Here is a 26729-nt window from a genome sequence, read left to right as displayed (position 1 = left end):
AAATGGCTGGAGAATGTTTTCCTCTGCTTGGTGGTTTTGAATCCACTGTGCTCACAGACTGGAAGGGCCTGGCAGCAGCAGTGCCATGAAGAAACAGGAGGAGCACGGCCAAGATCACAACCACATAAACCATCCTTGATATCGCCATTTCAGAGCAGGAGAAGCCTAGCAGAAAACTTACAAGTGACTGCAGAAAACTAGGAGTGGAGCTTGCTACAAATTCCCTTGGGTTTATTGATCATATCAAAGCATGAGGTTTTTATAGTGTTTCAAACCTGACCTGAGACAAGAAGAGGGAAGTTTCGGTTCACTTTCAAAGCTTGAATCTTCCTTTGATTTTGCGGCACCGTTAGAGCTACAGTCAAGGGTCAATAATTCAATATTGGTCAAAATTAAACTAATGATTTTTAATGAAATTAATAATACGCTTGGTTTGCTTAGTAGTATTTATTAATTTAATTGATCAAATGAAAGTTTATAATTTATAAACATAAGATTATGGTAGAATAAACTAGAATATGCTAAGAAGTGTTTAGGAAAGTTTATAAATTATAAACATATTTATAAATTATAAATATAAAATTAATCTAAATGATTAATAACCGTTAGATTGTAGAATATCCTAGAGTATCTAAGCATATTTCAGGTATATTCACTACCATACAGATTTGCTTAAGCAAAACCAAAAAATAAATTAGAGAAATTAAATGAAGGAATATCCTAGAATGTATTTTAAAACTTAGACTTACTTTAGTAATCCTATAATAATCTGATTTTTTTAAAACAAATTTCCTTCATACTCAAAGCATTCTTGATTTTGTTTGTGATTTTGTCACCAGCAGGAATGGCACACTGGCCGCAAGCAATCTATGCAGAAGAAGTTGTATCAACACTACCACCCTTGGTAAATGTAAGGAAACCAGAACCATCGCCCAGCGCAAGCTTTCCCACTTCCTGGCAATTCCTATATGAGCTCTGCTGGGCTCGCTCCAAGAGGTTGGCTGGGCGTTACGATACTTAGACAGTACCGGCCAACGGATCTTTCTCAACCCGCGGCTGCGGCCGATCCTCTCGAGTTCCTCGCGCGAGCGAAACGACAGTCTGCCACGTAGGGCACGAAATATGTCATATTATTTGAAACGAGCTGAGGTTAGATCGAAAACTTTTGTAGAACTTCTGATGATTTCGCTGTGTGCATGTAGATTTGTCGAGTGGCTTGTGAGTGGCAGAATGCTTTGCTGGTATGTCTGTTTGTCAACTAGAAATTCTTTTTTCTTTGTCTTCGTTTGAAAACCACGATGCTGGAGCCAAGCTCATTTCTGTGGAGAAAAACTAATTACCTCTTCTATCCAGCCAGAGCTAGAAAAAAAGAACCAAATCTTGCAAGATATCTCCGACAACTGTTTGGGATCTAATCTTGAAAGACATTTAAAATTCCAAGGTAGATCTTACACTCGTTTACAAAGTAATATTCTCTTTTACTTTCAGATTGTATCTGTGCTAGAAGACTTTGTAAGGTGGCATTCTTCGAGATTGAAACTGCAGGAGTTCGCTATGCAGTTTCTCCATACATTACCTAGTTCTTGAAAGCTTTATGTTCACTTTCTTAGTAAGTTTCTTGTCAACATATTACTCTCGGTGTTCTTCGTATCAAAGAGATATTGAGAAAACTGCATGGAGATGCCTTGGAGCAAAGGCCAACTTTTGACTTCACAATAACTACCCTTACTGTTTGTTTTTGAGTTTTTTACCCACTATTTTTCTGTTTCTTCAGGTTCTTCATTACCTTGAAACGCTGATGCCTCATAAGCTTTTAGCACAGATTGTATCCACTGCTTTCGTCACTGCTGTGGAGAACTCCTGGGTGGTCACTCCATGAGCACTTACAACAACACATGAATAACCTTATCAATCCAAAAGATAATTTTGTCAACATGAAGAAAGAATTGAAAGTATACATACCTAGCAAATAGCTCTTGCCACAACCATAGAGACAATTGGACAGTAAATCCATGGCAGTCCACTCTTTTGTAGAAGTAGGTAGCCTGAGAAACTTAACCTAAACCAGAAAATTTACTACTAAACGTGGAAATATTCTGAGAATCTGTGCTTCAAAAGCTCAAAAACGAACAGCCAGATTTGTGCCCATACATTACTCGGTGCTTTCCTTATATGACTCGGGCTGCTTGCATTGGGCTCTTTTTTCTAGCTCTGGCTGGATAGAATGTAAAGAATTCTACATTCTTTCAAGCGTTTTGCCAAAAATCGTTGCCCTAAAAAAAAGGCTTGAAGAGTAGAAAATTAAGTCTAGTATTTGTACTTCGAAAGAGAAAGATCAGTGTTACTGAGGAAGTAGATTCTGCTCCATCCTTTGCAAGATATCTTTCTTTATATCTGTCTTGTCTTGCTTCATTCAAAAATCCACTATTCTAAATATAAGAAATAACAACTTTTAATCTTACCCTTGATTGATCATCAGGTTAAAATCTGAAGTATTTTTCTCTTAGCTCGCCAAACACTAGTGTTTTCTTGTGATCTATGTGCAGTCATGGGGACACCACCTCAAACATCAAACATTATACCTCAACAGCACAGGGATCTAGACATGCATACAAGCCTCAAACACAATAATCGAAGACAAGCACAGATATGATAAAGGCAAAAGAAGGTACCTTCCAAAGGATGGCTAATTGCAAGTTTTCTATGTTTGCTCTTATTTCTTTTCTTTCATTAGGTGATCTTTCTTCTGAGTTCTTTAGTTCCCCTCTCTCACGAGGAGAAAAATTACTTCAGATTTTTACTTGGGGGAAACGAAGGCTTACATGTTGAGGCGTGGTGGCAATGTCTTCAGTGTGCCATTCCTCCCAATTGATCATTGCTGCCTCACTTTTCCACATCTGTCGCTATCGTTGGCATGAAGAGGCGAACAGGCTTCGGCTGGGTGTTACATATGTTAGTAAGGCAGTAACACAGCTCTTCTGATCTTCCTCTTTCCTCTAACTCGTAGGAAGTTCCTATCATGCAGCAAGACATTTAGGGTTTAAGCCTTTTTTAGAGTGGCAAAACACTTGAAAGAATGGTTTTGAATTTGTAAAATTCTTTAAATTCTATCCTAGAAAAAAGAGCCCAATGCATCAAGAAAAGTCCTCAAAGGCCAGCTTTTGACTTTAGAAGGGAGAGAAAATCCTACTCTTCGTTTTTGAGGTTTTGACCAACCAATTTTCTGTTTCTTGAGTTCGCACCTCTTGGAAACCTTTTAGGTAGAGTCTTCGTTTAGTGGTAACAATAAGCCATGTAATTTGGTTTACTTAGCAGTATTATACCTACTTCTACACCATGGATTCACATGTTAACTTTGGGAAGAGTATGAGGTGTTGAATCCTCTCACTGAACGAAAGGGTATTTCAAGGCCACCTTTTAACTTTGTAACCACATCCAAACAACCAAAGCTATTGGATTTGTTGGTTAGAATTTCATATGGATTATATATATGATTCAAGTCTGGGGATTTGGAAGGGGATAGCACTGCCTATAGGTTGGATACTTGATGATAAATGGCATCCAAGAGCAATGGGCAGCAAAGTGCTATACTTTTGTGAAGGATGGGATATGAAGCTTTTGTAGAGCTTGATTTGGCATACTGAATGGATAGACAGTGCTCCAGGTTGGGATTTCTCTAAAGAAGACCCCACAAATGTCTTTGATCAGTTGGGTCGAATTGCACGGGGAAGATTTATTCAAGAAATATACTTTGAAAGCTCACATTTATCAAACTGTACCATTTCTTAAATATCGTGTTCTGTTACTATGTGAGATAGCTTTCCATATTTGAAGAATCATTGTTTGATCCCTGATAAAGGTTCTTCAAGATTTATCTTACTAAATAAAATATCTTTAGGTTTTAGTTTTTGGTCTTACTAAAGTAAAATATGACTCAACTAGTTAAAAAAAAAACGAAAAACTTTACCCTTTTTTAACATTCTTCAGAGATTTAGGGTTTATCCGTCATGAGTGTGGCTTCTTCCCTGGCACTGTGTCCAATCTCTCCAATCCCTCGCTGGGACAAAGGAGCCAAAGAGGGGATTGCCACCACAAAATGCAAGGTAACGAAAGAAAAGAAGCAATGTCTCTCCAAGCAGGAGCTGCGAATTGGAATTCCACTCACATTCGCGGCATTCGCCCTCGCGAATTTAAACCCCGGCCTCGCGCTGGCTGCTGCCGATGATCCCTCTTCCCTGTGCTTGAGCTTTGGCGATAACAACGCCTACACTGTCATCGCCATAGCCTGCGTGCTCCAGGCAGTGGCTCTCGTTGGTGCCGCAGTGGGAGGTATCCAAAGAGAAAGAAAAAAAATAACTCTTTAGCTCTCGAGAAGAAAACCAGCTTGATTTCCACTTTCCTTGCAGGGACTCTGGCCAGGCAGCGCAAGCTCGAAGTGGAGAAGATCAATGGCCAGCTGCGGCAAATCTTTGCAAAGATGAGGAGACAGTACCAGGTGGAGACGTATGCGCCGAGTCTCACGTATGCCCCCGCTACTCTGGGCCGCTCGCAAGATCTTCCACAGGCCACCGCGCTCGATCCCACCAAGCAGGAGCTCACCAAGCGCTTGAGAGGCGGCAAGAGGTTCCTCCGCGAGAAGAATCCACAGGCCGCCTTTGACGAGTTCCAAAAGGCGATGGCTCTCGCCAAGGAACTCAACGATCGCGTCGAGCAGAAGAAAGCTGCTCGAGGCCTCGGTAAACTTCTCTTCCGCCACCTCTTTTGATTTTTCTTCCTGCGACCTTGCAGCGAATCACTGAGAGAAACTTCGTGTGTACCTTGCAGGAGCTTCTTGCCAGAGACAAGGGAAGTTTCGAGAGGCCATAAAGCACCATAGCATGGTGCTCACCATCGCCCATCTCTCCGGCGAGCACAGTGGATACACTGAGGCTCTGGGAGCGATTGCGGACTGCTACACGGAGCTGAGAGACCTGGAAAACGCAGCAAAGTTTTATGATCAGTACATAGCACGACTAGACAACGAGGAGGACTAGTTACCGATACGTTTTTCTTTTTTTTCTTTTTGTTCGTTCCTCCAAAGCAATAGCGAAATCCTGAAAACCTTTAGCGAGAACAAGCCAAGATAATACACAATACGTACATGTCCAATTTAGCTCAGACGGGGGAGTCGTCTTTGCTCTGTGGAACAGCCAAGGAGGCTCTCTCGTCTTGCGATACCGGAAGAAGAACGTAGACGTCATGAGCTTCTGGCTTGGAGACCACGCCTCGGTCTTTGTCCATTGCATAGCAGATGTAAACAGTGTCGACGATGATGTTCATGATCGCGATATAAATGGAGAGTATCAGCAGTAGCAAAGCGCCGGATAGCACAGTGACAATGTAGATACCGCTGTCAAGACTGGTAGTACCAAGTAGAATACCCCAAACCTGTGGATAAAACACTCAGACAATTACGAACAGAGAAAAACCTCGATAGACTTACTGCAACTGCGTAGATGATCGAGACTACAACCATCACGCCACCGAGGAGCCTGGTGGAAATCACCTCCACAAACACCGTCGACAGAAGATTGCGTTTCAAAAGCTCGTAGGTTCTTGCAGCAGACGAACAAAAGCCTTCTCCAGTGATCGCAGCGAAGTCGACCGTGAACTTGGTGACAAATTCAATGGCTTGGAGTAGCCACTCGTAGCAACAGCGCAGGAAAGACATAGCCAGACCCTCACCTTCCTGGCTGTCCTTGGCAGTGTCCACCACATTGCGAATGAGACGCACAAACGCAAAGATCAAGCCCGAGAAGCATATAGTCCCGAACGAGGAACTAAATGCTTGCCTGAAAGCACAAAGAAAGAAGTTCCATCAACTTTTCCTTCTAACAAAAAAGAAAAGAGAGCGTAGCTTACCCAAGCGATCTTCTCATAGCTCCAATCGTGTGCGTATCAACCTCTGCAAAGTACCATTGACTGATGGTACCACTAATGGTGTAAACTTTAGCTTGTGCAACTACACAAGTCGCCCAGAGAACAAACAAAGCAGCCAAAATCATGTAAGCGGGAACCCAGCTCTCAACGTTCCACTCGCAGCACTCCCGACTCGTGCCTCTGCCGCAGGGAAGCTCAGGTCGATCTCTCAAATCAGCATTGGGGACATACTTCCCATTCATGTAAGAGAAGACCAGGAAGAACGCGGCAGGGACGTAGAAGACAAGCAGTACCAGCGACAAACTGGGAACCACTAGCAACAGCGAGAGATTCCTGTAAAGAGCCTCGGACGCTGTGGTGATGACTCTCACGGTGAGCTCAACGCGAGCAAAGTTGGCGAAGATGATCCAGACTATGATCGCACAGAAGGCGAAGATGAAGACGAAGAACAAGATGCGAACGGGGAGACTGACGCTGTCTTGGCACTCGCTGTCTTTGGCGCAAGCCACGAACCAAAGGATGTTGAGAGCCACGGGGAAGAGGATGAAGAGAGGGAGGCTCACGTAAACAATCTCTTTGGTGTAGTGGCGGAGCAGCCAGACGAGAGCTAGAACGATTGGAACGCTCAGCACGAGAGTGACGGCGAGGGAGGAGATGAGTGCCACCGCAAAGCCGTGGCTGCTGGACACTCTCTCCGGAAGAACAACGCTCGCAAGCGTTCTCCACGACGAGATCCTGCCCGGGTGACTTAGAAGGAAATCCAGCTTCGCGGAGGGATTGGAATGGGCGACCGTGCATCGGCTCTGGTTGCGAAGATAGTGAGCCGGCTCCGACCACTGGAAATCGGAATTGTGGTGGACGATTGCGAAAATGCCGAATCCAAGCGTAGCTAGAGCCGCGAGGATGAACACGATCGCGAATGCGATGTCCCTGTATGGCCTGGCGCCATAGTTGTAGCCCCTGAAACCCTGCTCTTCGATCGGTGCCTTACCCGTCTCATCCTCGTGATCCTCGTGAGTTCCTTTCGCCTCACTGTCCTTGAGCAGCGGCTCCTCGATCCCGCCATCGCTGCCGCTGCCGCTGCCGGACGGCTTCTCTTCCATCGGATCGCCTATTAGAATCCCAGCAGCATTGCCAGCGAGCAGAGAAACCCTCAAAATAAAAACCCTAATTTTTGTGACGACTATCTTTGATCATAACCGTCATTCTTTTTTAAAACTGACCGTTCGATTGGCTCTATCGTGATCGTTCGTTTGACTAAAAAGGGTTTAAATCTCCCTGTTTGGCTATGACGTTTAGTGGAGGGAATCGCGCGCTGAGTGGATCCTCGCTCGACGGCTGCGATGCTCCAGTATTTTCCAGCACAAGTTTGCTCCCCGCCATAGCCGAGCCGCGAGCTCGCGGGAATTCTAGGGTTTATAGTCCAGGGGGCGAGAATGCAGTGCCTCCCTTGCGCGATGAGCTCGCCTGGAGCGCGGCTGCAGCCTCAATCGGCTGTGGGATGGAGAGGAGGCGATCATTGGGAGAATTTGGTCGCGATTCCGTGCGCTCGGCTACACAGAGGCAATCGCAAGCAATTTTCTCCACTCAGGGTACGTGGTTTAAGAAAAATTTCCACAGTTTGGCAATTTTGATGTTTCTCGGTTCCAGGTGGTGTGTAAAGATTATCCTAGACCCGAAATTGATTCTACTGTGAATTTTCTCGAGGCTGCTGCTCTCTCGGCATCGCTAAGAAATGCTCCTCGACCGAGCGAGCCTCTTAAGATTGTGATCGCCGGCGCAGGTAAATATTACTTTCGTGGTTCTGTAGAAGGATCTTCCATTTTGTTTCTTTGTTCTTGTGTAATTTTTTTCTTTTATTTGCTTCGTAGGTTTAGCTGGTTTGTCTACCGCCAAGTATGTGGCTGATGCCGGGCACATTCCTATTGTTTTGGAAGCCAGAGACGTCTTGGGTGGAAAGGTCGGGTATAGTTTTAAAACTCTTTTTTGGCTGTAACTTAACGACTGAAGCTAACGATATAGGTGGCAGCTTGGAAGGACAAAGATGGCGATTGGTATGAGACCGGCCTTCATATTTTCTGTGAGTTTCTGATACTTCCGATTCTAAGCTTCTAATCCCTGCTTACGTTTCCAGTCGGAGCATATCCCAACGTGCAAAACTTGTTTGGAGAGCTTGGTATCAATGACAGGCTGCAGTGGAAGGAGCACAGCATGATCTTTGCAAGGCCCGATAAGCCCGGGGAATTTAGTCGATTCGATTTTCCTGAGTTGCCTGCTCCATTTAATGGTAAGGCTAAAGGTTTTTTCCATTTACCTTGGACTTTTTGTTTCTAAAGCTTAGTTATGCAGGAGTGCTGGCTATTCTGAAAAACAATGAGATGCTAACCTGGCCAGAGAAGATCCGCTTTGCAATTGGATTGCTTCCTGCCATTGTCGGAGGGCAGAAGTATGTTGAGGCTCAAGACAACCTGACGGTAAAAGAGTGGATGATAAAGCAGGTATGTTTCTATCTTACTTAATCTTTCCTCTCATCTTTTTCGATTTCTTATTACAGGGTGTTCCGGAGAGAGTTAACGACGAAGTTTTCATTGCAATGTCTAAGGCCTTGAACTTCATCAACCCGGACGAATTGTCCATGCAATGTGTTTTGATTGCTCTCAATCGCTTTCTTCAAGTAAGTGTCACTTGTTTGTCTTGCTCATTTCTCTGCTCTCTTTGTGTAGGAATCACATGGCTCGAAAATGGCCTTCCTGGATGGAAATCCACCCGAAAGGTTGTGCACGCCAATAGTCGACCATTTTAGTAAGCTAGGAGGCGAAGTACGTTTAAACTCCCAACTCCAAAAGATAGTCGTGAACGACGATGGGAGAGTCAAGCATTTTGCGCTCACAGATGGTAGTATAGTAGAGGGTGATGTTTATGTTTCAGCCATGCCTGGTACGTTTCCAATTACACTCTGAATCTGTCCTAATGTTTTTCTTGGTGCAGTTGATATTTTGAAGTTGCTATTGCCAGAAAGCTGGAAAGAAATGCCGTATTTTAAAAAACTTTCCAAGCTTGTAGGCGTGCCGGTTATAAACGTTCACATCTGGTAATGCGTTTGATATCGGTCTGATACGTCCAGTAACTATTGGTATTTGCAGGTTTGACAGGAAGCTAAAAAACACTTACGACCATCTTTTATTCAGCAGGTATAATTTTCTTCTAGATCATAGTTCCGAACTTATGCTTACCTTCTTTCAGGAGCCCTCTATTGAGCGTCTACGCCGACATGTCGACGACATGCAAGGTATAACGAATGAGTTAGGACGGACTTCCCAAAGTATAAATGCTGATGTTTTTGCAGGAGTATGCGGACCCAAACAAGTCGATGCTGGAACTCGTTTTTGCTCCAGCGGACAAATGGATAGCTCGAAGTGAGGAAGATATCCTTGATGCTACCATGCAAGAACTGGCAAAGCTCTTTCCCGACGAGATTGCCGCGGATGGAAGCAAGGCCAAAGTTTTGAAGTATCACATTGTGAAAACTCCCAGGCAAGCGTCTCTCTCACAACTTTCTCTTGTCTGATTCCACTCTTCCAGATCCGTGTATAAGACTGTCCCCGATTGTGAGCCCTGCCGGCCACTCCAGAGATCTCCTCTAAGAGGATTTTACCTCGCGGGCGATTTCACGAAGCAAAAATACCTGGCGTCGATGGAAGGCGCCGTGCTATCGGGAAAACTCTGTGCCATGTCTATTGTACAGGCAAGTGGTGTTTGTTAATAGATCTACGTGTGACGTGATTTGATCTATGGCAGGATTCAAACAGCGGTGCTTTACTTCCAGTTCTTCCCAGAAAGACAATGAGCGTCACAAGGTAACAAGTAAAAGAATCTTATCATTTTGTTTAAAGCGCTCAAAGCAGAAATGCAAATGGTCTTAGTATTTATGTTTGTTGCGTGTCTCTATTAACCAAGATCTCCTTGTGTATCCAAGATCCATTTCTTCCATTCGCTTTCATCCATTCTCTTAGATATCAGGGACGTTTGGGTAAAAGATACTCTAGTTACTAGTGACGGGTTTTCTTACCTTGGATCACTTTGCTCTTTGCTGGGATGAAGATCCACATTGGCTGTGTGGGAAGGGATCTACTGCAAGGAAACAACCGCATGGGAAGGCTCCAATAAAGGTATTTCTTTGTAAAGTTCAGGAGAAGACCAGAAAAGAAATGGACAAGTTGGATATTATCTGTCAACTTAGCTGTTGAGGGTTTAGGTTTCACAGCAGCCTGATGTATGTTGCCTTGGTCTCCCAGAATCTAAAACACCACAAGATGCATAGAGTATTTTCACTATTTTTTATTTACAACAAGTGAACATTTAGAATTTCAGTTGAAAACCATTTAAAAATCTCAATTTAAGAATAAGTTTTTATAATTCATGGCGGATCAGAAGAGGAGGAGAGAGGAGGAGGAGGAGGTGGAGCGGGTGAAGGCTCTGCTTCGCAACTATTTAGTTAAATTTATTAAGAGAAAATAAATTTAATAATTATGATGTGGTTCATCATTTATAAGCAATAACATTTATTTATATATATATTTATTAAATATATATATCGAATATATTTATCAAATTGAGGAACTCACAGAAGAGTAGAAGACCAAAAGTCTTTCAGGAACAATAAGTTTCTATCCTCAAGAAGTCAATCGGAAATATTACAGTAAAATATGTTACATTGTCTTTAATTTAGAATGCAAACATTCATCAATAATTAAATGAATGGTTAATTTTAATAATATGCATTCAAAATGTCTTAAATTTCTTCCACTCTTAAAGTTCTAAAATAAAAATATTATAAAAGTAATAAATTTAATTTTTTAAGGGTGATTATATTGTTTGTATTAATTAATAAATTCATTGAATGTTATAAGAAGATATATAACAATATAATGGTATATTTCCACTTATAAAGATATAGGAATAAGTATATCAATTTAGGTTTAGACCTCTACTTATATACAATAATGGATAGATTAAATTTAATCCCAAATGGATGGTTTATATATTATAGTACTATAATTAGTGTATTACCTAGCTAAGGTAATATATGTATTTACAAATTTTACACCATCCTCCCCTTTGGAGGATGAAGAAATAATAACTATAAATCAATTGAAAATTTAAAGCTTTTGTTAGGAAATTATAAACTACCACAAAAATTTAAAGATCTTATAAAACCACTAACAAAGCTATTGATAACCGTGATTAAAATAAAACCCAAAGCCATGACATATATATCAATTGACTACAAAATCTTAATAAACCACTTCATATACAACTGCCAAATGTTTAAACTAACTTTCAAGTTATAATTTTGAATCAAAGTAAAGGATTTTGGGAATTACTATAGTCCATGAAATGCCATTGCAATAAATGATATACTTTGTATTATAAGTTTGCCTGCCGATAATTCTCCGAAATCACTATTAACTCAAACTCATAACTGTAAGTAGAATTTACTTCTTTATCTTTGTCTAACATTGCATATAGAAAATCAGACTCATTCAATTTGTCTTTCATATCTTTTTTACCCCTCCTTAAAGGAAAAAAAATGTTTTGAAGCATTAGTTCTATTCAGACACATTGCATTCATTCTCATTTCACCAACCTCACTCTATCATTGCATTCATTTGACTTCACTACATTAGGGCTGAATGTTTTATTCAAACTTATTATGCTCATCTTCACTTCATGATTTATATCATTCATTCTTGCTTCACTACTGTATTTGTTCATGTTGTAAATGTGATTATGTGTATTGAAAATTACCTATCAGCTAGTTCTTTAAGATATTCTTTCCTTACTGCCACGACGACTGAAGGTTGGTATTGTTAGACCCTTTATCAGTCTTTGCCTAAGGTTGAGAAATTAGTCATCAAATGTGCACTTAAACTGAAAGGGCACTAAGGAAAGAAATCTTAAGTTGTTATTTAGTCAAGCATATTTGACATAGTGATGAGAAATTTATATTGTTGACTTGAACTTGTTAATATTGGGAACCCAGTGATATTGAGTTTGGTTCATCAATATTTGCTAGATGATAGTTTACCATGTTTGCCAAACCCTTTGCTATTATGCATCTTATATTAATTCTTAATTGCTATTTGGAAAGTGTTTAGATTTGATAATTTGGCATATCTACAGAATGTAAATATTGTCCTGAACACAATAGTGTTTGTTCTATGCCTAAATTCACAATCTAGCGTCATTCCATATTTAGTAAACCTTCCCTAAGTTTGCTAATAGTGGCAAATAGACTAGTCCATAGCTATTTAACATGGCACTAGTGGATCCTTTCTAAGCATGTATGAAAGTCCTAAATAGGTGTAGGGTTTGGTGGAGTAAAGACTATAGTTTGCAAAAATTGATTTCCAATACGAAAAGGGTTTTGCAAAAAATATTTTTACACAGTTGAAAGATGTAGAAAATGAAAGCTTGGAATCCATTGCAATGGAAATTCATAATAATAATTATAAGTGGATCAATCAAGACTATAGGGATTAGTCTATTGGTTCAAATAGTCATTGCCTATGCTCTCTCATAAACTTTTCTTAGATTGAACTGAAAACAATGTGAATGTAAGTTTGAGGTTTGGTCAAATCATCTTTTTTTCTTTGAAAGATGATTTAGTAACGAAGTATGAATTTATTGCTTATGTTCACATCATGCAATCAAGAGTCCCTACCTTGATGCATGTGTAAGCAACCAAAGAGAACGACTTGAGAGACGATCCATAGGGGTTCAAATATAGAGGGAAAGGGCCCATGAATAACAGTGCACCCCTTTTTCCAATCGGTTAAGGGTCTTGGGATATTTGGGGTTAAGCGTCCTTGGGTTTGAATAGTACTGGGCTGGGTGACCTCCCGGGAAGTCCAAACTCATGAGTGTTTACAATTTGGTATCGGAGCCTCTTCCTCAATTCTAGCGAAGGATAGAGGCGAATTGCTGGGAGATGGCAAGGCCAAAGATTCCTGCTTAAACCTGGTGTCCACGAGAGGACAACTCACTAAAGGAACTAAGGCAGCCTTTTTGTGCTTACTCTCGGTGAAGAGTGACAAAAAGACAGGAATGGAAGAAGTACCTTTAGTGATCCAGCGGGTGTTGGACCAATTCCAGGATACCATGCCGGAGGAGCTACCGGCAGGGCTACCCCCAGCACGACCGATAGAACATAAGATTGAACTGGTCGAGGGTGCTGAGGCAGTGGTTCGTCCCCCTTATCGTTTGAACGAAAAAGAACTCAAGGAGCTCAAGTGCCAACTAGAGGAGTTGGTGGGCAAAGGGTATGTTAGGTTGAGCAAGTCGCCGTATGGGGCGCCGGTGTTATTTGTGAAAAAGAAAAATGGATCTATGCGCATGTGCATAGACTACCGGTTGCTCAACAAGTATACAAAGAAGAACAAGTACCCTTTGCCAAGGATTGAAGACCTGTTCGATAGGTTGGGAAAGGCAAAATACTTCTCGAGGATTGACCTAAGGTCAGGATACTACTAGATCAGGGTAGCCGAGGAAGATGTCGAGAAGACAACCTGTCGAACGAGGTCTGGGAGCTTTGAGTTTCTGGTGATGCCCTTCGGGCTATGTAATGCGCCGGCAACGTTTTCGGCGCTAATGAACCACATCTTTGTACCCTATCTGGATCACTTCGTGGTCGTCTATATCGATGACATCCTGATCTATAGCGAGACGCTAGAGGAGCATGCCGAACACTTGGCGAAGGTGTTTGAGAAACTAAGGGAACACAAGCTGTATGCTAAAGAGAGCAAATGTGACTTTGCTCAACAAGAGGTAAAGTTTCTCGGGCATGTGGTGGGCCAGGACGGGCTCAAGGTGGACCCGGAGAAGGTCCAAGCGATCTAGGAATGGGAGCGACCATCCAATGTACACGAGTTGAGGGCATTCCTGGGGCTATGCAACTACTATCGAAAGTTTATCAGACACTATTCGAGAGTAGCCCTGCCCTTAACGGACCAAACAGGAAAAGGGAAGATGGTGTGGTCAGCGGAATGCGAGGCGGCATTCGTCCACCTAAAAGGGAAGTTGAGGAAAGCTCCCGTATTGGCATTACCAGACTTTGGTAAGGACTTTGAGGTAGAAACGGATGCTTCGGACTTTGCATTGGGCGCAGTTTTGAAGCAAGACAACCATCCGGTAGCGTTCTTCTCGAAGAAGCTGGACAAGGCTCAACGGAAGTGGCCTGCCCACGAGAAGGAATTGTTTGCGGTGGTCAAGGCGCTCAAGGAGTGGCGACACTACCTTGGGAGACACTTCAAGGTTTACACGGACAATGTGGCAACGAAACACTTCTTGTCACAGCCCGACCTAAGAGGGAAACAAGGTCGGTGGGCCAATGCCTTGGCCGAGTTTGATTGCGAAATTCTGTACAAGCCTGGGAAGAGCAACATCGTGGCGGATGCGCTAAGTCGAAAAGCGAGCTTGAGGTTGGCAATATCCAGCGCAACAGCAACCTTCTGGGACGATGTGCGGACAGCATATGAGAATGATGGTCTAGCATAGGAAGTGTTGCTGAGGAATCTAGAGGCGCGGGAAGCTCACCAGAGAGGTGAGCTGCCAACGGAAGAGAAAACGGGCTATGCGGAACGTAACGGACTCATTTATTACAAGCAAACGAGGGTGTATGTTCCAGAAGGGGAACTAAGGAAGGTGGCCTTAGAAGAGTGTCATGATGGACCTCTTGCGGGACACGGTGGAGTGCCCAAGACGATGGGCTTACTCAAAAGGAAGTACCATTGGCCAGATATGGCTAAGGACGTCCAAGACTATGTAAAGACATATCCAACATGTCAGCAGGTAAAAGCCGTGACTAAGGCTAGTGGGGGCTTGTTGCAAAGCATCCCAATTCCAGATCGCCCGTGGAAATGTCTTACGATAGACTTCATCACGGGACTCCCCCCAAGCAAGGGGTTTGATGCGATATTCGTGGTGGTGGACCGATTTTCGAAAATGGCACATTTCATACCCACCACAACGGAGGTGGATGCGGAAGGTGTGGCAAAGCTGTTCTTCGAACAAGTGGTTCGAGTGCGGGGAAGACCAGAAGAGATCATCTCAGATCGAGATAAGATCTTCACCAGTAGGTTCTGGAGGACTCTCCTGGAACAGTATCGCACCAAGTTGAAATTCAGCACAGCCTATCACCCACAGACAGGTATGGGGTATTGAGTCAAGTTGTTGGCACTAACACTTCTTGACAGACGGACAAACGGAAAGGGTGAATAGGCAGCTGGAGGATTATTTGCGATGCTATGTCTCGGGAGACCAGACCGATTGGGTAAGTCATTTGGGACTTGCGGAAATGTGTTATAACAACTCACCACATTCGAGTATCGGGGTGAGTCCATGGGAAGTCATCAATGGGCGAGCTATTGAAGGTCCTGTGGAACTCGGCGTGGCCGAGTATCATGGAGAGTTGCCCGCAGTGGAGGCATTCACGGCGGAAAGACTTAGCATTTGGAATCTAGTGAGGGATTCCTTGGAACGGGCTCAACAAAGGCAAACCAAATACGCGAACCAGAAGCGTCGGGATGTAGAGTTCCAAGCTGGGGAGAAGGTGTGGCTGAACACCAAGAACCTCAGACTAGCAAGTGGGATCAGCCGAAAGTTGACCCAAAGGTAAAGATGCATGTATTCCTGTAAATGAATTGATCTTGAGTTCCTTAAGCAGGTTCGCAGGGCCTTACGAGATTGAGGCACGAATCGGTAAAGTGGCTTACCGACTCCGACTTCCTCGAGAGATGGGGAAGATGCACCCAGTGTTCCACGTGAATTTACTCAAGCCGTACTTTGAGGATCCGCTTCGCAAGGACCAAGTGAGACCTTTACCTGAGGTTATCCAAGGGGAAGAGGAATACGAAGTCGAGGCCATCCTCAATGCACGCAAGAGCAAGCGACAAGGACGCGAGGTGAGAGAGTTCCATGTGAAGTGGAAAGGATTTCCACACTGCGAAGCAACATGGGAACCGGAGGAGAACCTAGTGAACGCGCGAGATCTAGTGGAGGAATTTCTGCAAGGCAGAACTCTATGTACTTATGCAAAATTCAATTAAAAATATCAATTTGCAAAGTTGAGCAAGTGGCATATGTTGGGACCCGAAGGCGCGCCAAAGGTAAGCTAATTAGCATGGGTTGGATAGGTCGACCAGGCGTAGGGCATTACGCCCGACTCCCCGCGGGGATGTCGAATCCGTAGACGTATTCTATGGAGGTTGGGTTCGAGTCCCAACCCCCTAGTAAAGCAAGGCTGGGTTCAAGTCCCGACCCCATACTAGGGCGTGGTGAGGTGAGGAGTATAGGGACACCTATATTCCGTTGTCATGGGCTCTTGGCCGGGGAGGCTAACTTAGGCACACCGCTAAGTGGGGGGATGCCCCCGGAGACATGGTCAACAAGTCGTAGGATAAAACGAGACGTTCGATGTGGGCATCAAACTTCTTCTATGGGTGGTGGAGTTGTAAGGAACCGACTCCTCGAGATGTCGTAGGCTAAAGGATCCCCAAAAGCTTGACCGAAATGACAAAGAGTTCATCGGATGGGACCAAGTCGAGGATCGAGTCCAAGACCGACTCTAGGACCGAGTTCGAGATAGAGTCCGGAATCGAGTCCGAGACCGACTCGGGGACCGAGTTTGAGTCCGAGTTCGAGACCGAGTTCGAGACGGAGTCCGAGATCCGAAATCGGGTCCGAGACCGAGTCCGAGGTCGAGTCCGAGGTCGGGTCCGAGATCGGGTCCGAGATCGAGTCCGAAATCGAGTCCGAGACCAAATCCGAAGTCGGATCCGAAATCGGGTCCGAGATCGAGCCAGAGACTAAGTCCAAATACTAATACGGGTCAAGGGGTGAAAGCCCAAAGCGTGCGTCTCCCGGGGGGGGGGGGGGGCTGCAAGGGCTTCCAAAAGTATAGTAGGGATAGTGAGGTCTAGGAACTAGTTTTGAAGGGACTCTCTAGTTGGGCTTCCAAACCGACTTGAGGTTGAGACTGGGACCGAGGGGCCTTGGGTGGGAGTGAGCATGGACTTGGCTGGTGCCAGAGGGGCCATCCAAGGAAGTGCTCAAGAGCAGCTCCCACTCCCGAAAGGGAAACCGACTGCGGTGCTCCCGGCTCAGGTGGAGTGGTGCCCCACTTGAGTACCTTGTGGCTCATTGGTCCTCGCCCTTCCGGGGGCTTGGGCCTTCCCTTCGGGATGGAAGTGCGGGGGTAGAGGTACCCATACCGAGCCGTTAGGCCACGGTGTTTCGCCCCGAGGTCCCGAAGCAAGTGCTGCACCCAAGGCTTGGGATTTAGAGGGTTCCATGATCAAGTCTTGTGGTACCAAGAGGTGTTAGGAATCTGGAGGCTTGGTGTGCTTGGCTGCTTGTGCCTGCGGGGAGTGTAGCCAAACCTTAAGTCTAGTCTAACCCGGGGAGGGGGATTGGGAGAGATTTGGGAATCCGTAGATGGATGGCTAACACTCCGTTGCTCGTGCAGTGAGTAGCTGAAACCAAGTAGGACCAAGTAGGAGCTGGTACCATAGGCTAGAACCTTGGCGAGGGAACTTAGCACAAGCCAAGGCAGAGTTGGTCGGATAGACGAGGTAAGCTGGCAAATTGGAAAAGAAAAATTTGTGGCTTACAATTTGGTATCGGAGCGGTCTCAGGTCCGACTCTGTTGGTTGGCTAAGGGAATCACACCATATGTTGATTGACATCTGGCTGGTCCAGTTTGCTCCCACTGGGCTCGACCCGAGGGGTAGGGTGTCAAGAGAGCGGGGCTCTCGGGAGAGCTGCGGCTCTCAGCTTCCGTTCACGAGGGCGTGAACTTGCAGGGAAGCGTGGTGGATTGTAAGCAACCAAAGAGAACGACTTGAGAGACGATCCATAGGGGTTCAAATATAGAGGGAAAGGGCCCATGAACAAGAGTGCACCCCCTTTTCCAATCGGTTAAGGGTCTTGGGATATTTGGGGTTAAACGTTCTTGGGTTTGAATAGTACTGGGCTGGGTGACCTCCCGGGAAGTCCAAACTCATGAGTGTTTACAGCATGTTGGTTATAATGGTTTTACAAGTGGTGAATTATGGAATGGATAACAATGAAGCACTAAACCATTTTGTCTAGGCTTCTTATTGATAACTCTAGTTACAATGCTCAATGCTTTTCTAGGGAACTTTGCTATTGTTCCTTGAATAACTTGATGTTAAATTAGTTTTGAGTTTAGTCGGAAAAAGTGTGGTATGAGCCTATCTATGTTATAAACAAATTTAGTAATATTGGATGTTATAAATCTATATTGGTGGGGTATGACATTTATGTTGTATTTTGTTAAATTGGGTTAGCATTTGATACTCATATAAACCTTGTAGTAGTGACATGGGTATTGCTCATGGTGTTGCTCGATTGATGATTAAGTTATTATGATTTCTATATCATATCCATATGATTGTGAGTAATGTGTTTACGAAGTTGCTTAATTAAATAATAATTAACCCCAAAGTGGTTGATAGTAAAACTAATCTACTTGCAAGTAATAACATTGAAGTAGTTTTGACTTAATTCTCAATAATGATTTATTATATTAAGTTTGAGTTGATACCTTGGTTCCTTGGGAATTTAGTGATGGAAAAGGCTATGGCATTTATTTGCTATAGCTTGTTGATAAATCTGTTAGCACATAAAGTAGGTTGTTGGATGGAAAAGGTATGTAGTTAAAGCATTAACTTTGTTAGCACTTGTGCTAATGGAAGTGGCATTGTTATATTGAGTGATAAGGAATTTTCTTTAGAACTTGATTTTCCATGTCAATTTTTTTTATTAATGTTTTGGTTTTACATTAGATCTTGAGAGTGATTGAAAAAGAGTGTTAATGCAATATGGATATCTGAAGATGTAATCTTTATGATCAAGTTTTGGGTATTTATTTGCATTTTACAGATGTCAGTATTAGATATAAAAAATATGGGTAAGATGTTCAATGATTAGACATACTGTTGGGTCATGAAAATTTATGTTAGGGTGAACCTATATAAAGTTGTTGGTAGGAGGAAGTTGGTTGAGTTATGAGAATTTATATTTCTAGACTAAAAGTTATTCTTTCTCTAAAATGGAAAAATTTTCCACAATTTTTCTTAAACTTTTTCAATGGTTGATCTATTTATCATTTTGCTCAAAAACCATTCTATTTTCATAAGCCAATATAAACTAGTGAAAAGGTTAAAGTTGATTTTAGTTAGCTTAGACATTAGTAAATAGTTTGTATGATGCGACCCAAAAGGGATGCTAACTTTTGGGGCTAAGATAATTGAGTTGAATAATGTTTCAAGTTGGTGTAGAAAAATGGCTATTGCACTTTTTTAGAAAAGTGACCCTTGTACCTTTCCTTTATAGCATTGTATTTGGTGGCAAATTGCATTTTTCATTTTATTAGACTCTATGAGAGTAGTGAGCTCTCACTGATTTTGATTTGGTTTTAGTTGCCTTGTGCCGTAGTTAAGGATGGTGATATCCAACTTAATTGTTTGAGGTTGAGATGTTAGCACTTGTACTATAGCTTTGTTTATTAAGAGGTTGTATACCAATATAAGTTTATGTCATGGTCTTCACTTTAGTTGCGATTGAGTGTTAATCATATATAGCTAACCTCTTTAATGCATACTCAAAGATATTGGGTATACATGTTGGTGAAGTAATTGTTGTACAATTGAATTTGAGTAATCACTTAGTTTATGCTTATTCATATTCCTATATCTTTTGGTGGAGTAATTGTTGTACAATTGAATTTGAGTAATCACTTAGTTTATGCTTATTCATATTCCTATATCTTGTACCTAGGGTGTTACCTTTTTGTTGGATAAATATATGACTCAATGATATGAGTTTTGTGTTTGGGTTTTGTGAAAGGCAAGTTAAAAAGTGATTATTAGTTGTTTTGTGATTAATGATTATTTGTAAACTTCATCGAGGATTTTTGACACTTGCTTCACTCAATGAATATTTATCAATGATGAACTTGCTTTACCGAATAGTGTTACAGAGGATTATATTATTTGACTTATATGGTTTTTCCATGTTTGCATATCATTTCCATCTCTGTTAATATCATTTAGCTATATTTAGTCTATGGTGTTAGATTTCATTGAGTTTTGGAATGCTCTTGTCCCTTTACTCTTTGGGTTGTATACTTAGGAGTTGCTCTGTACTCTAATACTTCCACTCCTTAGTTCCATGCTTAAGAATTTAGCTCTGTTTTTTCATTTAGTGGCCCAAAGCCTTAAAATTTAGGTTTCACTCTACTGTTCTTAGACATGTGGCATATGGCACATAAAGGGTTTAAGTTATATTTTTTAGTTATTTTATGATAAACCATCATAGGATAGAAGGTGAAAACCATATGCACTATAACTTGCTCTCACTCCATGGTTGGGGTTGGACTCTAATCCATCCCTTCTACCCCTTGCTTCTAAAGAATTTTTTTTAGAAATGTCAAGGCAAAAAGGAAAAAATAAGAAAAGATAAGGAAAAACAATTATAGAAGACAAACTCATGGAACAGGGAAATACTTAACACCAAAATTGATCAAAAACTTAACTAATAAAACAAAAGTAAAATTCTCAACTTCATGCACATATTTAACATCTAAATTACTATGAGGACTCGATAATGTCAAAATGATATGGAATCCATTTGAGCTTTTAATCCCACAAACTTGATCCTTAAACATTTCCCAAAAATTAAACTACATTATTCATAGCTCGTCAATCGATGTCATGATTACATTCCATATCAAAAAGATGACAAAACACTAAGAAGAAGACAAACTGTGTAATCACGTCCCATGGAAATTGGAAATGGCAACACACAAAAGATGGGTGTGACATCAATATAATCACACCCCACAAAAGTTCAATCTGATAAAGTAACATTAGTAGCTTCAAGTTATATACTTCTTGATTGATGATGGCATGGAAGAAAGAGTAGATCTAAGTACAATGATAATTAGAATTCTAGCAAAGAGTTAATATATCTAGATCTAAAAGAGAATGAAGAAATAAGAACAAAAAACACAATCCTAACCACTAGAGCAAAGCATTGCTAAAAAGCTTTGTCTTTTATGTATAAATTGCAATGCTTCTCTCCTTCATGAATGTAAAAAATAGGTATATTAATTGAAGTTTAGATCTGTTTATATACAAAAATGGATGGACCAGATTTAATTCCTAGTCTATATGTTATAGTACTATAATTAGTCTATTACCTAGCCAGGTAACATATGTATATACATATATGTATTTACAAATCTTCTATACTATAACATAGAAGATAATTAATATTTTATTAATATTACATTTTATACTTATAAGATTGATAAAATATATATATAAAATATTAAAGATGTTAAAATGTAAAAACACATTATAATTAATATATTTAAATAAATATATATTAAAATAATAAATTAAAATTAAGCAAAAATTATGTTATTTTTAATTTTAATTATCATTAAAAATATTGATAATAATTTTTATATTTTAAAAATAATATCTTTTAAAATAGCAAACAATTAGGTATATTATGACTATGATACTTCACCAGTTTGTAAATATATATTATTATTATTTGATAGAAAAGAGTTACAAATTGAACAAGTTTTCAAGAAATGAAAAGTTTCTTAAGCGTTATTAATCTCCAAAATTTTTTTAAAATTCTCACTCATAAAATATTAAAATCTTAAAAATACACAAAATAGAATATAATTATAAATTAATTTTTTGCCAACTTGGTTGATTCTATATAGAAGTTGATTTCTTACATCTAAATATTTATTTAGAACTAAACATTCATTCTTCTTTATAAAGGGTTTGCATCTTAATAGGCGCGCTTATCCGGATAAGGTATATGCGAGGATGGATGTCTGGTATATACGAATCCCCTAACGAACAAGGTTAGCGTAACCTAGGGTTTAGTCCCCTCTCCAGGTGTAGGTCTCGGGTCTATCGCCAGTTCATTCGAGGATGAGATTGTCTGTAGAGAATTCCAGGTACTGAAACCTTGATTCTTCTCCAGCGGCCGTATGGAAGCTCTCACATCGGCCAAGCGGTCGTTCCACGGCAATGCGGTCGTCACGGAGCTCTGTGGATCGCTGGAGACCTCTCTCTTGCTGCGGCCGCGGCCGGAGAGTGTGATTCTGGACAGGGATGGATCGCGATCAAGAAATTTCCGCTCGCACAGGAAGCTGGTGTCCAAATGCCGGACGCTCTCGCCGATCTCGGAGAAGAACGCCGTGTGTAACGGCGGCAAGGGTTCTTCTTCACTGTCGCGCAAGAATTGGAGGCTGGAGGAGGAGCTGGAGAGGCTAACGGATTTAAAGGCGAGGCTAAAGGCGTGTAAGAGCTTGAGGGAGAGATGTCTTCTCGTCGGGAGCCTTCCTCGCGTCCAGGCAGTGTTCTCGTTCCAACAGGGCTCTCTTTGCAATGAGGTGGTGGCTGTGGCGATGAGAAAGCTTGGGGACTATGAGCTCTACTTGCTCAAGTGCCTTGTGGCGATCGGGCAGGGACATATCCTTGGTTTGGAAGACGAGGGTGGTGGTGTCGCCGACGATCACAGGAAAATTCTCAATGGTTGCAATGGCCTTGGTGGTATGAGCTTCGTGAATGGATCGGAGAAGAGTGTATTGATGGGAACGCTCCAGCTTATGACACAGCTTATAGAGTCCTTTGAAGATGCGAAGCCTTCCTCAGAGTTGATACAGTGGCCATTGAGTTTGGACGTCACGGCAGAGTTGCAGAGAAAACGCCGGCGTGGAGAGCCGGATGAGCGCGAGGTTTTGCCGAAGCTCAAGAGCTTTGTGAGAGTGTTGGATTCTCTGGAGCGGTTTTACGATTGTATAGGCGGCATTGTTGGGTAAGTCACGGTGAAACTCGTAAGATTGTCTTGGCTAACTGTGACTTTGCTGTCTAGGTACCAGTTGGCCGGGATGGAGCTGATACGCTCGTCCGAAACTGGGGAGATTGGATTTTCGGCGACACGCAGTGCTCAACAGTCATTTTATCACGTCCCAGAAGGAAAAGATCTTTCAAAAGACACTGATTTTGCAACTCAAGCAGCTGGCTGGGGCGTGAAAGTAAGCGCTTGTTTTTCTTTCTGAAGGTTTTGGCTTAGCCATATTATGCTGCAGCGCTTGGCAGAAATTGGAGAAATTTATCCTCTAGGTGGAGCTGGTGACCGCTTGGGACTTGTCGACGACGTGACTGGTGAAAGCCTTCCTGTGGCAATGCTGCCATATTGTGGTCGGACTTTGTTGGAAGGCCTCATACGCGACTTACAGGTTCTAGCCTACCTTGAATTGATGTGGAGCTAATTCACTTCCTGTTCCTACAGGCTCGAGAATTCTTCCACTTTAAGCTATATGGCTCACAGGTGATCACTCCGGTGGCAATCATGACGAGTGCAGCAAAACGGAATAACGAGAGAGTAAAAGACTTACTCGAAAGTCACAGATGGTTTGGCAGAGGAAGAGATAATTTTCAGCTCTTTGAACAGGTGAGAAATCTTCTTGTCTAGTGCTAGAGATTCACATTACACAAATTTCAGCCTTTGGTGCCCACAATAGCTGCAGAAAACGTCCAATGGGTCGTGAGAGGTCCGTTGGATCCGATGCTAAAGCCAGGCGGCCATGGAGTCATTTGGAAGTTGGCTAAAGATTCAGAATTATTCAAATGGTTTTATGACAAAAACCGGAAAGCTGCTGTGGTACGTCAAATAAGGTATCTATCTTGCGTTTCTTTTAGATTTTGACCATATATTCCGTGCAGCAATCCAGTTGCAGCTACTGATGTTACTCTTCTAGCTTTGGCAGGTGTTGGTTTGCATCAAAACAAGGTACTTTTACGTTTTCGTTTTCGATATGGAGGTTAAGCAAGCTTGTCAACAGAAATTTGGTTTTGCGTCTTGTGACCGCAAAGTTGGTGCCGCCGAAGGTGTCAACGTGCTGATGGAGAGCAAAACGGAAGATGGCCGCTGGAGATATGGCACAACATGCATCGAATACACCGAGTTTAGTAGGCTTGGTATTGCAGATGTCCCAGTTTCAACTGGCAGGCAAGAAATATGTATGATTTTGCTCAGCATCGGTTTTAACTTGCCTTTCTTTTACAGCATGCAAGCCAGGTTTCCTGCAAACACAAATGTTCTTTTCGTGGACCTTGAGTCAGTTGAAGAGGTGGCATCACGCAATGACTGTGCTTCTTTGCCTGGGATGATAATGAACTTGAAGAAGCCTGTTACGTTTACGGACAGCTACGGTGTAGATCAAAGGTTTGAGTTGAGGTTTCTCTCTACGTTTATTAAGAGTTCTCTTGAACAGTATTCGTGCAGGAAGAATCGAGTGCACAATGCAAAACATTGCGGACTCACTCCAAAACCATTATCAGCATCAATTGACGTCCATTGATCACGGTAGAAACAATCCGACGTCTAATTTGAAGATTTTACATTGCTTTTAATCAGATAATCTCGACACCTTTATTATTTACAATCAACGAAGAAAGGTAACATCTTCGGCAAAGAGGCGCAGGAAACTCGACGATCAAACACTCCACCAGGTACACTCGTATTTCTTAAAGAAGTGTTATCATGCTTCTTTCCTCGACAGACACCAGACGGGTCATTTCTTGATATTATGAGGAATGCGTTTGACCTTCTGACGTCTTGTGGAGTGGCGATAGACGAGGTGAGACAAACAGGACTTTCTGTTCTTCTCAACACGCTTGTGAACATGCAGATGGAATCAAATCAATGCTACATTGACACAGGCCCTCCATTCATTGCTCTTCTACATCCAGCTATCGGCCCATTGTGGAACATCTTTCGTCAAAAGGTAACACTGCTTGCTTTCTTGTTGTCTCTCTCAGAGGCTAAACTAAAAAGACTTGTCTCGCAGATTTATGGCGGGTCCATCCGAAAAGGATCAGAGGTGCAGTTAGAAATCTCAGAACTTTCATGGACCAATGTCGATGTAAGCATTGTCAAATTTACACTTCAAAGAATAACTTAACTTTTGTTACTTGCAGGTAAGTGGTAGCTTGGTGGTAGAGGCGGAAAATATCATGGGAACCGTAAAGGATGGCATACTTCACTACGGCGAGGGGTAAAAGCTTTCCTCGGTCACGTCAAACAATCACTGAGGCAAGCTTTTCAGGTTGGGGAGGTGTCGCTTCCACAATGTCCAAGTTTCCAACCAAGGAATCGACTGGAAGTGCTCCACCAACGTGTACTGGCAGAACAAAGTGAGCCGCCACGAGTCTCTTAAGATCATCCTCAAAGGCTGCTCGGAGTTCGATGCCTCGGACGTTGTTATAAAGGCAAGCCTCATCTTTTTCTTAGCGAGAAACGAACGAACCTTGTAATGCTGCAGGGCTCCCACGTCTTTGAAGTACCAGACGGACACAAGATGCGAGTAAGACGATCAGGACCAACAGGTAAAAACTCTCCAAAGTTTTGAGATACGAGAGCTCTAAACTCTAGAAGTTCCTTCTACAGGATTTTCTTGTACACTAGAGCGATTGCCAGAGAGCTCACGATCGTGGGCTTGGAAATACGCAATGCGAGAAAACGGAGAGGTGGAGCTGGAAATGGTGGAAAACTCCAGCAAAACGCCACAACTAAGGGCTTCATTCGCTCGATGAAGTATATTTTTCCATACTATTTTTTAAGAGTTAAAGCAGACGGAATATCCCTTTTCATAGCATTTGTCGTAGAATATCCTGTTCTTTCAAAACTCTAACAGAATATACTTGCAGCAAGAGTTGACAGAATATACTTCAAGATGGCGGGGAATATTACCCAAACATTTTATTTTGCTCGAGCGGAGGGGGTTTAGTGTTTTCCATGGCGGACGATGCGATGCTAGTGGATTTCCTGGCGACGCTGGACGACTACATTCCCGCGATTCCGGAGGAGCTGGTGGAGTACTACTTGGCCGCGGGGGGATTCCAGGCGCACGACTCGCGCCTCACGCGCCTGGTGGCTGTGGCGACGCAGAAATTCGTGTCCGAGGTAGCGTCGGACGCGCTCCAGCACAGCAAGGTCCGCAGCAAATCGGCCGCCGCGGCCCCCTCCTCGGGCGGTAGCGCCAAGGATCCCAAGCACGGCGGGCGGATTGTGCTCACCAGCGACGATCTGGCCGCGGCGCTGAGGGAATTTGGGGTCAATGTGAAGCGGCAGGAGTACTATGCGGATTCTGCCGTGGCTGGCAGCGCCGCCCAAGCGGCTCCGCCGACGACGCAGCCGCCCCAATACGAGCAGCAGCTCCAGCAGTGATGGGTGTTTATTAGGGTTCTTCCGGAAATCACTGAAGGGTCAAAAGAACAAAGGATACTTTTTGACAAAATCTAACTTACAAGAGCAATATTATTTTTTTGCTGGAATTAACTTCTTGAGCATTGTTTTTCCTAAACCGGAAAATCATTATGCACATGCAAAATTTAAGGTTTTTATCACCATAAAAGTTACAATGTTTGAAAAAATCACCAATTTCAATCAATCTATCAAATGACCTTAGCAGATGGTTGTCTTAGTAAGCACTTTTTGCAAGGTTGAGGATGACAATGGACATGTTGTCGTTGGCATCCACCTTTTGGATCAAACCTTGCATATTTCCTCCAATTCAACTTCCTTTCTCACCTGGCTCGCTACAAAGTCAACAATCACCTCCATCCAGATTCCATCCGAGCTCAACACTAGAAAATCGTCGTCGCTTGTGAGCTCATCTCTACAACCTCCAG

The 26729-nt window shown here is 42.7% G+C and overlaps 5 protein-coding genes across 6 annotated transcripts; 4 read left to right on the top strand and 1 right to left on the bottom strand.

Annotated features, from left to right (window-relative positions):
• Positions 1-3980: 3980 nt before the first annotated feature.
• Positions 3981-5113, top strand: LOC9628769 (protein FLUORESCENT IN BLUE LIGHT, chloroplastic). Its single transcript, XM_002975055.2, has 3 exons — positions 3981-4329; positions 4407-4736; positions 4825-5113. Exons 1-3 carry the CDS (start codon positions 4008-4010, stop codon positions 5031-5033), a joined length of 861 nt encoding a protein of 286 aa, XP_002975101.2. The 5' UTR covers positions 3981-4007; the 3' UTR covers positions 5034-5113.
• On the bottom strand, positions 4854-7077 carry LOC112348021 (CTL-like protein DDB_G0288717). 2 transcript variants are annotated; one of them, XR_002992926.1, is made up of 5 exons: positions 5902-7077; positions 5483-5831; positions 5141-5427; positions 5038-5093; positions 4854-4970 (listed from the first exon to the last, which is right to left on the bottom strand). XR_002992926.1 is itself a non-coding variant. In XM_024679895.1 (3 exons), the coding sequence occupies exons 1-3, from the start codon at positions 7020-7022 to the stop codon at positions 5155-5157; spliced, it is 1743 nt and encodes a 580-aa protein (XP_024535663.1). In that variant the 5' UTR covers positions 7023-7077; the 3' UTR covers positions 5084-5154. The 2 variants fall into 2 exon arrangements, 1 of the variants encoding a protein (XP_024535663.1); XM_024679895.1 differs by lacking the exon at positions 4854-4970 and having other exon boundaries at positions 5084-5427.
• A 149-nt stretch (positions 7078-7226) lies between these two features.
• On the top strand, positions 7227-9852 carry LOC9628768 (15-cis-phytoene desaturase, chloroplastic/chromoplastic). Its single transcript, XM_024679896.1, has 14 exons — positions 7227-7511; positions 7570-7702; positions 7791-7879; positions 7942-7999; positions 8054-8206; positions 8269-8417; positions 8474-8593; positions 8643-8856; positions 8908-9010; positions 9063-9110; positions 9163-9208; positions 9266-9453; positions 9502-9664; positions 9718-9852. Exons 1-14 carry the CDS (start codon positions 7356-7358, stop codon positions 9778-9780), a joined length of 1683 nt encoding a protein of 560 aa, XP_024535664.1. The 5' UTR covers positions 7227-7355; the 3' UTR covers positions 9781-9852.
• A 12059-nt stretch (positions 9853-21911) lies between these two features.
• LOC9628767 (UTP--glucose-1-phosphate uridylyltransferase 3, chloroplastic) lies at positions 21912-25690 on the top strand. The gene is made up of 17 exons (XM_024679971.1): positions 21912-22848; positions 22906-23068; positions 23123-23272; positions 23326-23487; positions 23539-23711; positions 23760-23826; positions 23879-24045; positions 24103-24261; positions 24311-24402; positions 24454-24548; positions 24599-24676; positions 24728-24823; positions 24887-24961; positions 25017-25093; positions 25145-25307; positions 25361-25424; positions 25486-25690. The coding sequence occupies exons 1-17, from the start codon at positions 22019-22021 to the stop codon at positions 25629-25631; spliced, it is 2757 nt and encodes a 918-aa protein (XP_024535739.1). The 5' UTR covers positions 21912-22018; the 3' UTR covers positions 25632-25690.
• A 61-nt stretch (positions 25691-25751) lies between these two features.
• Positions 25752-26376, top strand: LOC9637709 (transcription initiation factor TFIID subunit 10). Its single transcript, XM_002975052.2, has one exon. The coding sequence runs from the start codon at positions 25834-25836 to the stop codon at positions 26263-26265; it is 432 nt and encodes a 143-aa protein (XP_002975098.2). The 5' UTR covers positions 25752-25833; the 3' UTR covers positions 26266-26376.
• Positions 26377-26729: the final 353 nt, after the last annotated feature.

Source organism: Selaginella moellendorffii, unplaced genomic scaffold (genome assembly GCF_000143415.4).
Source record: "Selaginella moellendorffii unplaced genomic scaffold, v1.0 SELMOscaffold_26, whole genome shotgun sequence".
NCBI lineage: Eukaryota > Viridiplantae > Streptophyta > Lycopodiopsida > Selaginellales > Selaginellaceae > Selaginella > Selaginella moellendorffii.
This window is presented reverse-complemented; position numbering and strand designations above follow the sequence as displayed.

Bases quoted from the DNA above. Each gene is read 5' to 3' on its own strand.
- LOC9628769 (XM_002975055.2), top strand. From the start codon at position 4,008: ATGAGTGTGGCTTCTTCCCTGGCACTGTGTCCAATCTCTCCAATCCCT. The intron at 4,330-4,406 runs GTATCCAAAGAG...CTTTCCTTGCAG, and splicing joins CGTTGGTGCCGCAGTGGGAG to GGACTCTGGCCAGGCAGCGC. The intron at 4,737-4,824 runs GTAAACTTCTCT...TGTACCTTGCAG, and splicing joins GAAAGCTGCTCGAGGCCTCG to GAGCTTCTTGCCAGAGACAA.
- LOC9637709 (XM_002975052.2), top strand. From the start codon at position 25,834: ATGGCGGACGATGCGATGCTAGTGGATTTCCTGGCGACGCTGGACGAC.
- LOC9628767 (XM_024679971.1), top strand. From the start codon at position 22,019: ATGGAAGCTCTCACATCGGCCAAGCGGTCGTTCCACGGCAATGCGGTC. The intron at 23,488-23,538 runs GTGAGAAATCTT...CACAAATTTCAG, and splicing joins ATTTTCAGCTCTTTGAACAG to CCTTTGGTGCCCACAATAGC. The intron at 25,308-25,360 runs GCAAGCCTCATC...GTAATGCTGCAG, and splicing joins CCTCGGACGTTGTTATAAAG to GGCTCCCACGTCTTTGAAGT.
- LOC9628768 (XM_024679896.1), top strand. From the start codon at position 7,356: ATGCAGTGCCTCCCTTGCGCGATGAGCTCGCCTGGAGCGCGGCTGCAG. The intron at 8,857-8,907 runs GTACGTTTCCAA...TTCTTGGTGCAG, and splicing joins TTATGTTTCAGCCATGCCTG to TTGATATTTTGAAGTTGCTA. The intron at 9,011-9,062 runs GTAATGCGTTTG...TGGTATTTGCAG, and splicing joins GTTATAAACGTTCACATCTG to GTTTGACAGGAAGCTAAAAA.
- LOC112348021 (XM_024679895.1), bottom strand. From the start codon at position 7,022: ATGGAAGAGAAGCCGTCCGGCAGCGGCAGCGGCAGCGATGGCGGGATC. The intron at 5,832-5,901 runs GTAAGCTACGCT...TTGTGCTTTCAG, and splicing joins GCTATGAGAAGATCGCTTGG to GCAAGCATTTAGTTCCTCGT. The intron at 5,428-5,482 runs GTAAGTCTATCG...TTTTATCCACAG, and splicing joins CGATCATCTACGCAGTTGCA to GTTTGGGGTATTCTACTTGG.